Consider the following 14,229-nt stretch of genomic DNA (forward strand, 5'->3'; position numbering starts at 1 on the left):
AATCATAACACATCATTGATTACAAGTATATAATTCACACTGAAGCCTGTATTTATAAGTCTGTCTCAGACACTGTATGTTATATAATACCTCTCTATTTCTGATGCTTCTGTTTCTTGTTATTTATTTTCCAAAAACATTCAAAGTTCTTTTTGAGCAATTAAACGTTTAGCAGAAAAGCCAGCCCTTTTATTTCAAGACAACTTGGTGCCACGTGCTCCCAAAGAGTTTTCTTCAAACACCCATGTGCTGCTTCTTTGTATAGAAATGTCAGCCTTGCACTGTTTCAAATTACTTCAAGTCAATGGAAGATAAATAACTAATACTTAGGACTTTTCAGTCATAGAGCTGAAAATGCTTTACCATGATGGCATTATTAGCCCCATTTTAGATATGGGAAAATGGAGGCACAGAGAGGTTAGGTGACTTGCCCAAGGTCACACTGGAAGTTACTGGCAAAGATAGGAATTCACGGACACTTCCAGTCAGGTTCACAATCCACTAAACCATATGGTCTCAGAAAGAGAAAGAAAATCATGTGTGGTTTTTTTTGTTTTTTTTTTTTGTTTTTTTTTTTTTTTTAGCAGAAGAGCCAGATTTTCTACTAAAATATTTTTGACTTCATCTTGGTTTGAGTGGCAAATATCACTGTTAAACAACAAGCAGATTTTCTCTATATGTACCACAACAATTAAGAATTTGACCAAATCATGTTTCAGCTCACAGACCTTCAAGACAGAGCTGACTCAGTGGAATAGATAAAATCATTCAGATAGCGAGGAAATTAAGATGGTATAAAGCAGAAAAAGTTTTATATATTTCCAGGTCTGTGATAGTCTTTGCACAAGACGATAAAGCATTCAATGATTCTGAAAGATCATACACACACAAAACAAAATCTCTCTATTGTTTCAGTAGAAAGGAGTTTTTTGATTGTAACATTAGAGTGTAAATGAAAGTTAACAAGACAGGTTGCACTGGCTACTGAAATTTACAAGAAATGCCTGCAGCGAGACTGGATGCATTAAACTTAGATGAATACAGTGCAGTGCTTGAATAACCTACTTCAACATTTTGGGGATGAACTGTTGCTTTTCTATATTTGAGAATGGATAAATTTGTAGAGAAAGCAGTTTAGCTACATTTGAAAAAACAGATTTCTGGAAAGACTTTTTGGAATGTTGTGACGTTATTGGATTAAAATATGACTATATAGATCATTGTTACAACCACTATTATATATTTGCAATGAATCTTGTACAAAATGTGGTATGTAAGGTATCTAAGAAAAGGTTATGATTTGCTGATTATGATTATGCTATTTGTATGCACGTATCATTTTTGTATTTGAAGTTGTAAGTACTGGCTTTATACATGGATTTCAAATGTTTGCTCGTGGGGTAACACCCACAAAGTAGTTAGCCAGCACATCTTGGAGAGACTGTTCAAACTGAGTGGCCCATCAAAAGGACACTTAACTCACAATGGACCATGGGAGACATGGGAGTGGACTGTCTTATAAACGTGCTGTCTGGTATATAAGTAATGGCTTCTTGCAATGACTGAGTGAAATTGGGCATGAACACGTGACTTGCCCATGTGACTCCAAACATTCTGTAAAAGCACTCTAATGTGCTACATTACTGCCCTATGTAGACCTTGCTGACACACTCTAAATGGTACCTAGTTCGTACTGATCTAGTCCCATTTGAAATCATACCCCTCTAGTGTGCTTTGCTGGTGCTGTGTAGACAAGCCCCAAGAAAAAATTAAAAAGGGCTTTTCATTCGTGAAATATTTTTCAACATGACCCACAATGACCTCTATCATTATGCCCCTCAAGAGCTGTCACAGACTATAAAGCTGAAATGTTTAACCACCAACATGGTATAACCCCATCCACAGGCTAATTTAGGAATATCAACTGCTACAATTAATTCCTTACTTTCTAAACTATTGATTAGCCGGAAATACCATCAGCAAGCTTTGCTGAATCACTGAAATGATCACAGGAGAAACATTTACTTAATGCATTTCTTACTTGCAGCGTTCAGTCAATTCCCAACTGAAAATGACTGAAGATTTGTGTAAGATTCTATATAGTCTCTGAAAATTCCTTTTGAACAGCAGATGTGGAGGGGCCAACAAGATTTCATCCTATTTGAATAGATATTTCAAAAAGGAATATTCTAACCTACTATAATAAAAACAAAAGAACCCTGTATTTTACAATAAGACAAGGAGATTCCACGTTAGTACTGTTATTACTCAGACGTCACTATCATGATTTATAGTATCTCCAGAACACTGGAGGAATTATATTAAATTACAGAGCTATTACTTTATTGAGTATAAACACATTTGTAAGTATGAAGAAAAATAGAAAACCACCATTTAATATCCATCAGATTGGAGGGTTTTATCATTAGAACACCATGCTTGGAATTCTGTCTACTTCCATTCAAAACACCTCCTACTAGTAATGATAGCATGCTATGTCAATACAAAACACATCTTATAATGTTCAGTATTCTATGGGAAATTCCCACCCCAAAACCCAAATCAGTAATTTTTCATTCAAACTGGATGCTTCCAGACTAAAGTATTTCTACAAGTGTCCATGTATCTTTCTGTCTGTCTCTCACTCCCTACCCCCATTAGTTCTAACCTGAGACATCCACACTGAAAGGATGAATTGAAAACAAGAGATAACAGACATTGCTTAGTTACAGGAGTTTAAGTAGGGCTCTGAGTTTAGCTTCTAATTTGACAATTCGAAAATCTTGTCGACGAATTTCAGATGTAAATTGCAGAGATCACAAAAGTCACTGATCACTGAATTTCCACTGGTGTTTCTTGAAAGACTTTGACATAGCCAAACTGCAAAAAAAAACCTCTTCCAATCTTGGATATGGAGATATGAATCCTAGTTTTCAGACTGGAAATAAGGCACACATTTTTCACAGTGAGGGTAATTAACCATTGGAGGAATTTTAAATAAAAATTAAATGTTTTCCTAAAATATACGCTCTAGAAATTATTCTGGGAAGTTCTATGGCCCGTATTATACAGGAGGTCAGACAATATGATCACAATGGTCCCTTCTAGCCTTGGAATCTATGAATATTATCACTCCCCTTTCTCCTGCCCCTCCCCTCCACACCCGTTCATAGTTTCAATTCAAGGTTCTAATGTTCACTGATCTGTGCTAAAAACTGAAGTTTATTATAACGGCAACAAGGTCCCATCATCACTAACTTAAATACCAAAAAAGCCATCAAATTAATCCCCTGCCTCACAACCCTCACACCAGAAATATGTATGCATGTGTCTATGTGCATGTGCACACTACTATAGTTGGAGGAGGACTGAAGGCAAAAATTATGTTCCTCCTTTCTACGCTCAAATATAGAGCATATTATATACACACACATATGCCCACACCAAACAGCCAACAGAATGCAAAAGGTTATATTTCTATTGGGGGTATAGAGAGAGAAAGTAAAGCAATGGAGTCAAGTTCAAGTGGTTTGTAACTCACTACAAAGCCTGTTCAATCTACAGTATCTACTTTATAATATGTTCTTACAATTTAGGATACTGCACTCAACCAAAAGGCTCTAAAGCCCGTAGTGTGTAAGGTTATGTCAGATACCTACACCATGTGTACAATACAAATACACACTCTGATGGTGTTAATGAAGAGAGAAACAGACGTAAATAAATTAGGTATGGAAGTGTTTTGGGACATTATAAAACTATTTCAACATATGCAAATTTTAAGTTACCAGTTCTGTTGCCTCATTTTATAGTCATTAACTTAAAGACCACTGAAATCTGTGCACTGGAATAATCAGACACCAGGTTGATAGGCACCTTAGATTTGCCTATCTGACGGTAGGTAGAGGTATCTTTGCTGCTCCTTCAGGTGTAACTGATACCATATGCCTTTTTTTCCAGTGTATCCCTGCTAGCATACAGGTGAACATTTAAGAAGCTGAATATTTTTAAATTAATCAGTTACCTGATAGCTTCATGAGGAGCTCAGATGCTGCCTTGACAGACATGTCCTGCCTTAACACATTTGTCTGCACTTCCTGTGGCTTGACAGTCTCCTCAGGGATGCTTGGGGCTGAGGCTTCAGATCCTGGGTTGAACACATAGCTGGACTGAGACAAAGTTGAGCTTGCAGCTTCTTCATCCCGAGGCTCGTCTTTCACTTTAAATGTAGGAGTCAAGGGCTCTTTTTGATTTGCAGCTGTCAAGGGAGTTAAAAGGCTGGACTTAATGAGATGTGTAATGCATAATCACACAGCAGCAAGAAACAGGAGTGAACTGCAACCCAAGAACAGCTGGAGCAGATACTGGGTGCTAGAACATGACACCATTTAGAGATGGCTGGTGAGGTAGGTAGGTATCTGCACCTTTTGTACAAAGAGCATCCTTGGCACATAAGAGCTCAGTGTGTTGAATCTCAAGGAAACGTGCATTTCCCACTCCTCCCTTTCTTCTTCTGCCCCTACCCCCACAACAGCTTTCCCATTGCTTGTGCTGTCTTGTATGTCTCCCACAAGCCTGATGGACACCTAAAGATACCACATCACATAATAGCCAATTTGGCACAATCCATAACCATTTAATTATGAAGCTATTTTTTAAAAACTGGATATAAAAGAGAGGAATAATAAAGGATAGCAAGAGAGGAGGCAGAAGAGGGGAGCAAAAGGAAATGGAGAAGAGCAAATTAGTTAACCAAATCCAAATGGTTTGTTGTAATAATCTTACAGGTGTGAATAGAAGGAATTTTAGAGGTCCCAAATACTTCTTGGGGAAGAGAGCCCTGCATTATCAAAATATTTGGAGATTTTGTTAAAATATCATTTTAACCCCAGTCCCCACCCTGGAGAAAAACCAAACAAAGCAAATAGGTTTTCTTTTTAAATGCCTCATGTGAGCAACTGATGCTTCTGGGAGCAAGTTCCGTAGATCTTGGTGCTGCTTATGTTGGCTTGGCACAGAATCACTTTGGCAAATAGCTCTTCAGTTAGTAGTTGCTAGTGTTGATCCATGGCACTGGATTTGGTCAACTTGGTGAAACCAGGGACCTGGATACCACTTAAACAATATTGCCAACTCCAAACATTCTAAACTTATGAGTCAGGCCCCCTAAAATTATGAGAATGCCTTAAATCATTAGATTTATTTTAAAAATTGTGATATTATTTTTCCCCTGCCTCTTAATTTTTTAACCTTTAGGCAAAGCCACCTGCCCCCAATTTGCTTGTGATTATCTCTTGTTCAAAATTCCACTTCAAGTGTACTCAAAATGCAGGCCTCCCTGTTGCAGGCGGACTCTCCTTACCAGCTCCCCAGTGCCCTGGGGAGCTGCCATTCTATCCCTCTCTAATCCCATACCTACCTAGGAACAGAGTAAGCAGCTCCCTCACAACATTCTCCCTCCTTCAGTCATCCATCCCTCACCTACCCGCTACATTCACTTCTCTCACATATTCCTCTTTCTCATCACATTCTCCCTCTCTGCCACACCGCAGTCCCTGGCACACCCTCAGTCTGCTTCTCACATTGCCCCTCTCCACTCCTCTCAGTTTGCTTCTTGCCCACCACCTCAATCTTCCTCATGCCTCCAACCACTCTCCTAGCTTCTCACAGATTCCTTACCTGTCTCCTAATGTATTCCCCCTCTTGGCTGCTCATGCACCTCCACATTCCCCTGCCCGACTAAGGGGCCATCATCTTCCCTGAGGGCAGTCTGGCTTAAGTCTCTTTGGAAAGAGTGGGAGCTGATGGCCATCTTTGCCATGGGCAGCTTCACTTTCCCTCGTGAAGGTTAAAAGAGACATGGTGACCAGATCTGGCTGCAGTCTTTGGCATCAGGTACAAAGGCAGAAATGAGAGATGACACCCATTTTGGCTAAGGGCCAAATTATATGAGATGGAAGGCATGAAAATCCTTAAAGCAAATATTGCAAGACTAGTGACAAAGTCACGAGTGTTGCAACACAACACTACTCAAGCTCAGCGAGTGACTTATAGAGTCAATGCTGGCCACACAGCACCAGACTTAGTTGACTAAGGCTGAAGAGACTGCCCCAAACATCAGGGGTTTGATACAGCCTTCCTGCTCTTCACAGGTCTGGATGATGTCTGTGACTTACAGGCCTTCTTTGTTTTTGATGTGGAGGAAGGCTGGAGAGAAGAGAAGCAGAACTTGAGGGAGGATATTGAAAGAAAAACTGGCTGAGTAATTAGCTAACTAACTATAAACAAAAATATACTTTTCGCCCAAATGGGCGAAAGAAAAGACAAACGAACGAGGGAAACACTGAGGATACTAAGCAAGCTCCAGGCTAACTGAATCGTTGGGGGCCAGAAGGAATTAACAGAAGGGCAGCTGAGGCCACTGCTTCTCAGAATGTTGCTCAGTGGGAGGCACGGGGAAGAGTGTAGTGGCTCCAACAATCACAGCTCCCTGGAAGTTATCGAGCTTATGTTGCAGGAGGCATGCGTAGCCCAAGAGTGGAAAATATGAAGAATACACCTCAAAGAAGAACAGGGGGGTTGCTTTTACAATTACCCTTTTAAATGCCTCACATAAACAATTGCTCCTTCTCAGAGCAAGCATACATAAAGCTACTTTTGAAGCTTGGTCTTCTGCTTTGTAACCCTATCTGAAGTGCTCAAAGGAAGAGATAATGAAGTTTTAAGTGGAATCATAGTTGCTTCTCAGATGATGAGAAACTTGAAGCTGGCGGCCACAATCAATTTGAGGGTGCTTAAAAAGGATACAACTCTTGGACACACATTCCACTGTGCCTATAAAAAAAAAAAATATCCGGACCTCTAATACACATTTTAAAAGCTTTGCAATTTACACTATGGAGCTGCTTGGGTTGCCTTTGGATGATTTATAGTTTTGGTTGGGCTTAGGGTTGGCACGATGCTATCACAGATCATTTAAGGAAGTGATGTGGATTGGGCTCACCCAGTAAGTATGCACATTTCAGTGCATGTTGACAATACTCACTCTTAAGGAATTAAATCATCTTAAATGTGAACATTTTAATATGCATTTTTAGCACTTATGCCACCATATGGATTTTTTACCTTTACAATTTTAGGTAATCTAATGCAAAAATATGCATTAATGCAATGATAAGCATTGCATTAATTTCACCAAAATACAGGTTATGGTTAACATAGTTATGCTAACCTCACCAAGTTACATATGTAAGCCCTCCAAACACCTCCACCATCCGTTGTCCAGGTCTGACCCTTCTGTCTAGCTCTGTCTCTCATGCCCCATTTCTAAACTAGATAGTCTATTCTAGGGTTCCAATTTGGCCCATGTGCGGTGGCATTGTGTACCAGCACATCTCCCAAGAGGAGTGTAGCAGCACCTCTTGGGGTCCAGAATCTCAACTTTTATCTCAGTCTCAACTTACATTTGAATCAATTTGGCTCTCGGAGGTACAGGGGTCCATTCACATGGAATTCAATGCAGGATCAGGGCCCATGTCTAGACAGGGCTTTAGAGATGTGGTTTTGGCTAAATTATACAAGGAAAAAGGCTAAACTGATGTTCCTGCCTTTCCTGCTTTCTCTTATATAGATGCATTATTCTGGTCAGAAGTCATAACTCATCCAGCAGAATATATATTTGTTTGGTTAACTGAAAGCTCTTCCTCCTGGAACATTTCCTGAACTGTCAAAACCCTCCCCAGATGAATACGTCCAACTCAGAGGATACACAAACCTAGGACAGGTTACCAGGGCTTAAATTCTCAGAGACTATTTCCTGGAATCCCCAGGTCCCTCCCCCATTTGGGGCTCCGGGCTTCAGCTGTGGGCTGGGGCTTTTGAGGGCTTCAGCCCCACGGGAGGTGCCAGGGCTCGGGACTTCAGCCCTGCCAGAGCTCCCGCAGATTTGAAAATATTTATCAGAGCTCATCTCTGGATAGCCCCAGCTGAATTTCAGCCCTGGTTATTACAATTAATTGAAAAAAGAACCAACTATTGTGTTGATATCCATTTAACATTCCCTGTTGCTCTAACCTGAAAGATAACAAAGAGGATTCCAAGCTAAACCAAGTCTATATAGAAGAGTAGATAAACATAAATAAGATTTTCCAGAGTGATGGATCTGCACTAGGATAAATTAAAATTACAGGTGAGAAGACTAATCTTGTCTCTCTTCAGTACTGGTTTCACTGCTCCAGACAGAATTCATCATAACACATGGGAAGTAGCACACAGTGACCAATCACCAACCACATTGGGAGAAATAGTGAACAGATATAATAGTCATTACAAATAAAGAAATCAGAAAGTTTTCAACAGAAGCTGCTGACCAAACCAATTCACTTACTGTGTATTTCTCAGTGCTTACAACACTTATGATTGAAAAAAGGAAAAGGAATTATCTGCTTCAAGTGCAGCTTGGTGTTATAAGTTGGGCCCAGTGAAAGACTGGTCTGTGGTCCAGCTACTAATGGGTTGAAAGTAAGAATTTAAGAAAATAAAACAATCCCCACTCAACCTTCCTGCTGAAGGGAAGGCTGCAAGAAAAGAGATCTACAGAGCCAGTAAATAGACACACCATGGTTGAAAGTAGCTCTAATGAAGGGCTCTAGAACCACACAGCAATAACCTTGGGCCCCAGGATGCTTTATAAGTGGTGCTTGTGAGCCACAACTACAAAGGCATGAGATAGCAGGATCCAACCAAAGACAGCAGTGGGAGATGTGAGGATCAATGGCACAAAGTGCTGAGACATGAAGCTAAGTAAGCTAAGAAAGGAAAACTTTCTACAAGGAACCCTAGGGTTTATGGGAAGAAAAGAAAGGAATAATGTTTTAGCTGGAATCCCATTGAGGCTAGAATGCCTGAGTGACTCAATAAGTGAATACTTACTAAGATTCCAGGTGGGAAGTTGTGGGCATTGGGGATCAGGAAGAACCAAAGAATTCTGATGATTCATATTCATTATATTTGGAAGGATCCATTGTTTGATGTTGAACATTCACACCCTAAAGAGAAGCTGTGATGAGTAAAAGACTAACAGTATGACTGATAAGTATTCCTAGCTATTTTTGCTATTACATTGGGAAAGTTGGGGGGCTGGAGTAAACTTTGGCAAACTATATACGAGACCCTAGTTCACACTTGCAGATGGCCAGGAAGTTTGTAAAATCTGCAAACTCTGCAAAAGGAGCAAGTGGTGAACTGATCTCTTTGCAGGAAGAAACTATGTGGTTGAGATCTGTTATTGACTTTTCAGAATAAGATCCCATTCGCCTGATAATTTCTGTTTGACTTATTAGAAAGAGACTATACATGGCTTGGAAATAGAAATGCCATTCTCCTGACAGGACAGAATCTAGCTGGGTCTCTCACTTGCTCGTTCTTTCCGGTGCCCTCTCCTCAAAGGATCTGACAGATTACAGAACACCAGTTGTCATTCACCGTACGTGAGGTGCTGTAACACAATTCTGTTCAGATTCCAACTCCTTGTGTACTCAATCTCTGCCTCAGGAAAACCAAGTAGGCTACCACCTAAGCTCCCCACTGAAAGAAATTTGCCTCTGTGGGAACTATTGCCAGCAAATTCACTGTGTGTGTTTGAGATCCTCCACAAGGATCTGAATTGAAATATACATTGTCAAAGTGAAACCCTAGTTCCATATGAACTAGGGTGGTGAAACTGTAGTGTAGGCATGCCTAAAGGGAAGGGATATGAGTGTTAAGACTTACCCCTGAGCAACAACCTATCAGGTGCAACACTCTATTTAAATTCATGGTTATCCAAATCATCTTGTTTAGGAATATTAAGGCAAATTGGAAGTAATAGTAGAAGCGAAGTGTTCGAAAAAAGTTAGCTACCTAGCTCCACCTTTTCTTAAACTGCTTTGAACCTAAGTGCTTGGGGCGGGGGGGATGGAGGTTTAAGGAAACCATAGAGTGCTAGTTCACACACAAGTATTGCCACAAGAAATCCCTTCCGTCACCACTACTGGCTAAATTACAGCTAGTTCTGAACAGTGAACCCAGAAGAGAGAGCATGCAGAGTAGGAGTGTGACTGGCCATAGGGAGAGGTGCACAGAAAAATGGAGGCTGCTTGTCTGTGTGAGCCCACTGAATGAGTTTTTGTTCCCTTACTGGAACCTGCTTGCAGGCTACATGGTGTGATGCAGATTCTGGTAGGGTGAAGACAGGAAATTTTTGGTTTAAAAACCCCTCTACTACTGTCTTCAGGGCCATCCCCCTGTTTGCCAGCAACATGGTGCATGGCCCATTGCAACAGAGGCATGATCCTGAAGGGAAAGCAGGTCAGTACCAAGTGCTAAAACCATCCTGCTGAACCCACTGATATGTCCCTAGTCTGTTGTGCAGCAAAGTGAGACCCTCTGCGATGGCCCTTTCCACCCTAACAGATGAAGACCAAGCTGGAGGAAGATGGAGGGGGGGGAACGACTTGTTTCCCATGAGAAAGAATTTCTTGCAAAAGGCTCTCTCTCAGAGAGCAGCAGAGAAAACATCTGCTCACCTCCATGAAAGCAGAGATACTGGGGAAGGAGCTTTCAAAGAATGAGCGAATGAAACTCTGCCTTTTTGCCAGTGGATCTGACTGAAAGGCCTATGAGTTATGACTTCTGCTCAGAGCAGTAGAACCCATCACAGAACAAAGAGAATTATCATTATGTTTGTTTCTGTGAATAGTAATTTGTGCACAATTTAAATCTAGGTTGAAAAATATACACTTTCTAGAAGCACAGGGTTGTATATTTCTTGCTGTGTCTTGGGGAAATGCACTGGGAAGCAGTTTGTTGTACTGAAGTTCAAATCACGCTTCATTAGCGCAGACTTTCCATTCCTGTACCCTGCTAAATTCTGTGTGTTTCTGGGAGGTGTAAAATATGAGAGATTTGATTTTGATGATGCCAAGAAATTCTTGGATATAAAACAGCAATCTACTGGGGAAGGGGAAGATGAAGATGGTGATATATCAGAAGCAGAGGTTATTAAAAGCTTTTATTTGTCCAACTTTTAATTAACTGTGCTATTGCCCTTTTTGGGTTTTATTTTCAATTAAAGATCTAGATGGAAATTATGAAAATGTGAATCTGAAGAGACACTTCAAAGAGCTATCTTGACATCAGTAATATCTACACTGACAGCAGCATTATGGAATTTACAATGTTTTTAACTTAAGGACATGACCAAATATTTGCCAGCCATGTGTGCTTACATATTCTATTTGAAATCTCTGATTTGAGCATAAACTATGGACTTTAAACATATGCAGTATATTCTTTTCCTTGGAATTGCAAAGGAAATATATCAGTTTTGACAATTTAATTGGGTGTACTTTTATTATTTTAAAAATAACCTTCTGAAGAGTCTCCAAACCAGCCAATTCAGCACTGTTGATGGGAAACTTTGCAGGGAGATTTTGCTTGACACCACATAAGTACCAAGGTTTTCAAGAACCCACACAGTACGGATGATCTTTCTAACCAATAATGCAATTTACCTCATAATGTACTGTATGGAGCAGTCAGCTGATTTAGTAGTTTATTATTCTATCAATGGATTCTGCTGAGAAAACATGAGTACAGAGTTTAGTGTTTTTCAGTCATCAGAATCCCAAGATAGTATTATTTCCTAAAATGTTTATCACTGTATGGCTGTGATATCAGTTATGAATTAAAAGGGGTTTCCCCCACCCTCCTTAAACACAGACTGTAGTTTCTCTAACAAGCAAGGCTGGCCAAACTTTATATGTTGATAAGCGCTCCTGTTAGTTTTCCCCCATATTGGAGCGTTTTCACATGAGCAGTTTAAACAGCATAAAAAGAACTGTAGATGCAAAGTACATCCTAAGATAAAAAGAGTTGTTGTCTAGGGCAATGCAATTGGGTGAACACCAGGAGGAGAAAGGGAATGAAGTATGCTTCACAATTATTGTTCCCACACAAAGTCCCTTTGAAATCAGTAGCTCAAGAATGACATTTATTTCAATGGGACTCATTTATTTTAAATTGTGATGAAAAGTAAACACTTCACAAAAACTAGCACAGTAAGGATGTTATTATACTATGCTGGCCATGGCAATTTGGCTTAATGTGAGAAAACGCTGTTTTATAACAATAGGAAACACAATTTTTAAAATGAGTGGAAGGGAAAAATTTTCACACAGACACATACTTTGAATCGGCTGAAATTGAAACCATAAAAATAGAAACTAACATTCTGCAGATTAAGTTACAAATGCAGTTACAGGGTTTCTGTATAGAATTGATGTACAGAAAACAAACTAAAACAAAATGAAAAAACGTGTTGGCTCTGATTCAACAAAGCACTTAAGCACGTGTTTAACTTTAGGCCTGTTTGAACTGAAGTAAATGCAAAAAAGTAAAGCCCATGCTTAATTGATTTGCTGGATCAGAGGTCATTAAACAGAGTCAAACAGACTACATGACCATAACCAGTAGCTAACAAGCTAAAGGGAAATTATTAAACTGGAGAAGATGGGGATCAGTAGAAGAATTATAAAGTGGGTATGAAACTGGCAACAGGTTGTGCTGAAAGGAGAACTATCAAGCTGGAAGGAGGTAACTGGTGGAGTTTCTCAAGGATCAGTCTTGGGACCAATCTTATTTTATATTTTAATTAATGACCTTGGCTCAAAAGATCAGCATGTGCTAATGAAATTGGCTGATGATAAAAAGTTGGGAGATACCATCCATACAGAGGAAGGTTGGGATATTATAAAGGAAGAATTGGAAAAGCTTGAGGACTGGAGCAATAGAAATGGGATGAAATTTAATAGTGCAAAGTCATGCACATAGGGACAAATAAGAACTTCTGCTATCAATTGGAAACAACAGAAGAGGAGAAAGACCTCAGTGTATTAGTCGATCACAAGATGACTATGACCAATCTGATGTGGCTGTGAAAAAGGCAAATACAAACCTATGATGTATCAAGCAAGCCATTTCCAGTAGACGTATGAATACCATTGTACAAGGTACAGCAAAGACCTCATGTAACGGAGTGGGAATTTTCTGTAATATTTTGTAGGAATACTGTGCGTACCTCAATTTCCCTTATATGTTGCATGATCATCTTGGGAGTGGAAAAGGGCTGTTTACTCTTAGGCAGGCTACCACACAGTGTGGATGAAGCCTAGCTGTCTTGAGTTTGTGGGCCATGTGAGTGGAGAGTCCATGAAGACAATGGCAAAGCCGACCCCTGGGACATTTGGTTCCTAGCAACTAACGATCATGGATGGTCAGGAAGCCAGCCATGTTTGACCAGCTGGAGAACAGAAGTCTGAGGAGAGGCCAGGTGTGACTCACTGGGAAATCTGCACAAAGAGGACAGAAGGGGACAGAGCAGGAGCCAAGAAGGGACACACTGCTTGGCTGGGACTCTGGGCTAACCAGAATGGACCAAGGTGTAACTTTCTTCTCTCTGTGCTAACCAAGATCTTTCTACTATTCCACACACCTAATAAAGCAGAGATTCTCATCCTTTTTCTTTCTGAGGCCCCCCCAACATGCTATAAAAACTCCACAGCCCACCTGTGCCACAATGACTGTTTTTCTGCATATAAAAGCCAAGGCTGGCATTAGGGGGTAGCAAGCAGGGCAATTGCTCGGGGCCCGACACCAGAGGGGGCCCGTGAAGCTAATTTGCTCAGGCTGTGGCTTCAGCCCCACATAGTGGGGCTTTGGCTTTCTTCCCTGTGACTCTAATGCCAGCCCTGCTTGGTGGACCCTCTGAAACCTGTTCACGTCCATCCCCCCGTCCCACCCCAAGAGGGCCCTGGACCCCTGGTTGAGAACTGCTGTAATAAACCCTACTGTTTTTACAGTGCTGGCTGAGAGTCACTGCAGATGCTGAAGGTGAGGATGCATTGCCTCCTTTGGGTGTATAAGTCTCCCTCAGGTGCCCACCTCAGGTGGATTCGTTAAAGGGAGCTCATGGTGTGAATCAGGGTGCTGAAGGCTCTGAGGTTCAGTCCAAGGCTCCAAGGTTCAGTCCAATGGCTTAACCCTAATGAAAGAGTGAGACCCTAAGGGGGTCTGGCACACTGAAGGGGTCCTCCCAGGGATTGCTCCAAAGCAGTTCCAGAGCACTGGACCTGTGGATCTGTGACACCTCACCTCAAATATTGTGTACAATTCTGCTCACCAGTGTTCACC

At 40.8% G+C, this 14,229-nt stretch overlaps 1 protein-coding gene across 1 annotated transcript in view; it reads right to left on the minus strand.

Moving 5' to 3' along the window:
* ZNF827 (zinc finger protein 827) overlaps positions 1-14,229 on the minus strand; it is a 136,286-nt gene that overhangs the window by 74,116 nt on the left and 47,941 nt on the right. The window contains exon 5 of the mRNA XM_007055710.4: positions 4,025-4,258. Within this exon, the coding sequence (XP_007055772.3) occupies positions 4,025-4,258 (234 nt within the window). The remainder of the gene's footprint in view (positions 1-4,024; positions 4,259-14,229) is intronic.

Source organism: Chelonia mydas, chromosome 4 (genome assembly GCF_015237465.2).
Source record: "Chelonia mydas isolate rCheMyd1 chromosome 4, rCheMyd1.pri.v2, whole genome shotgun sequence".
Lineage (NCBI taxonomy): Eukaryota > Metazoa > Chordata > Testudines > Cheloniidae > Chelonia > Chelonia mydas.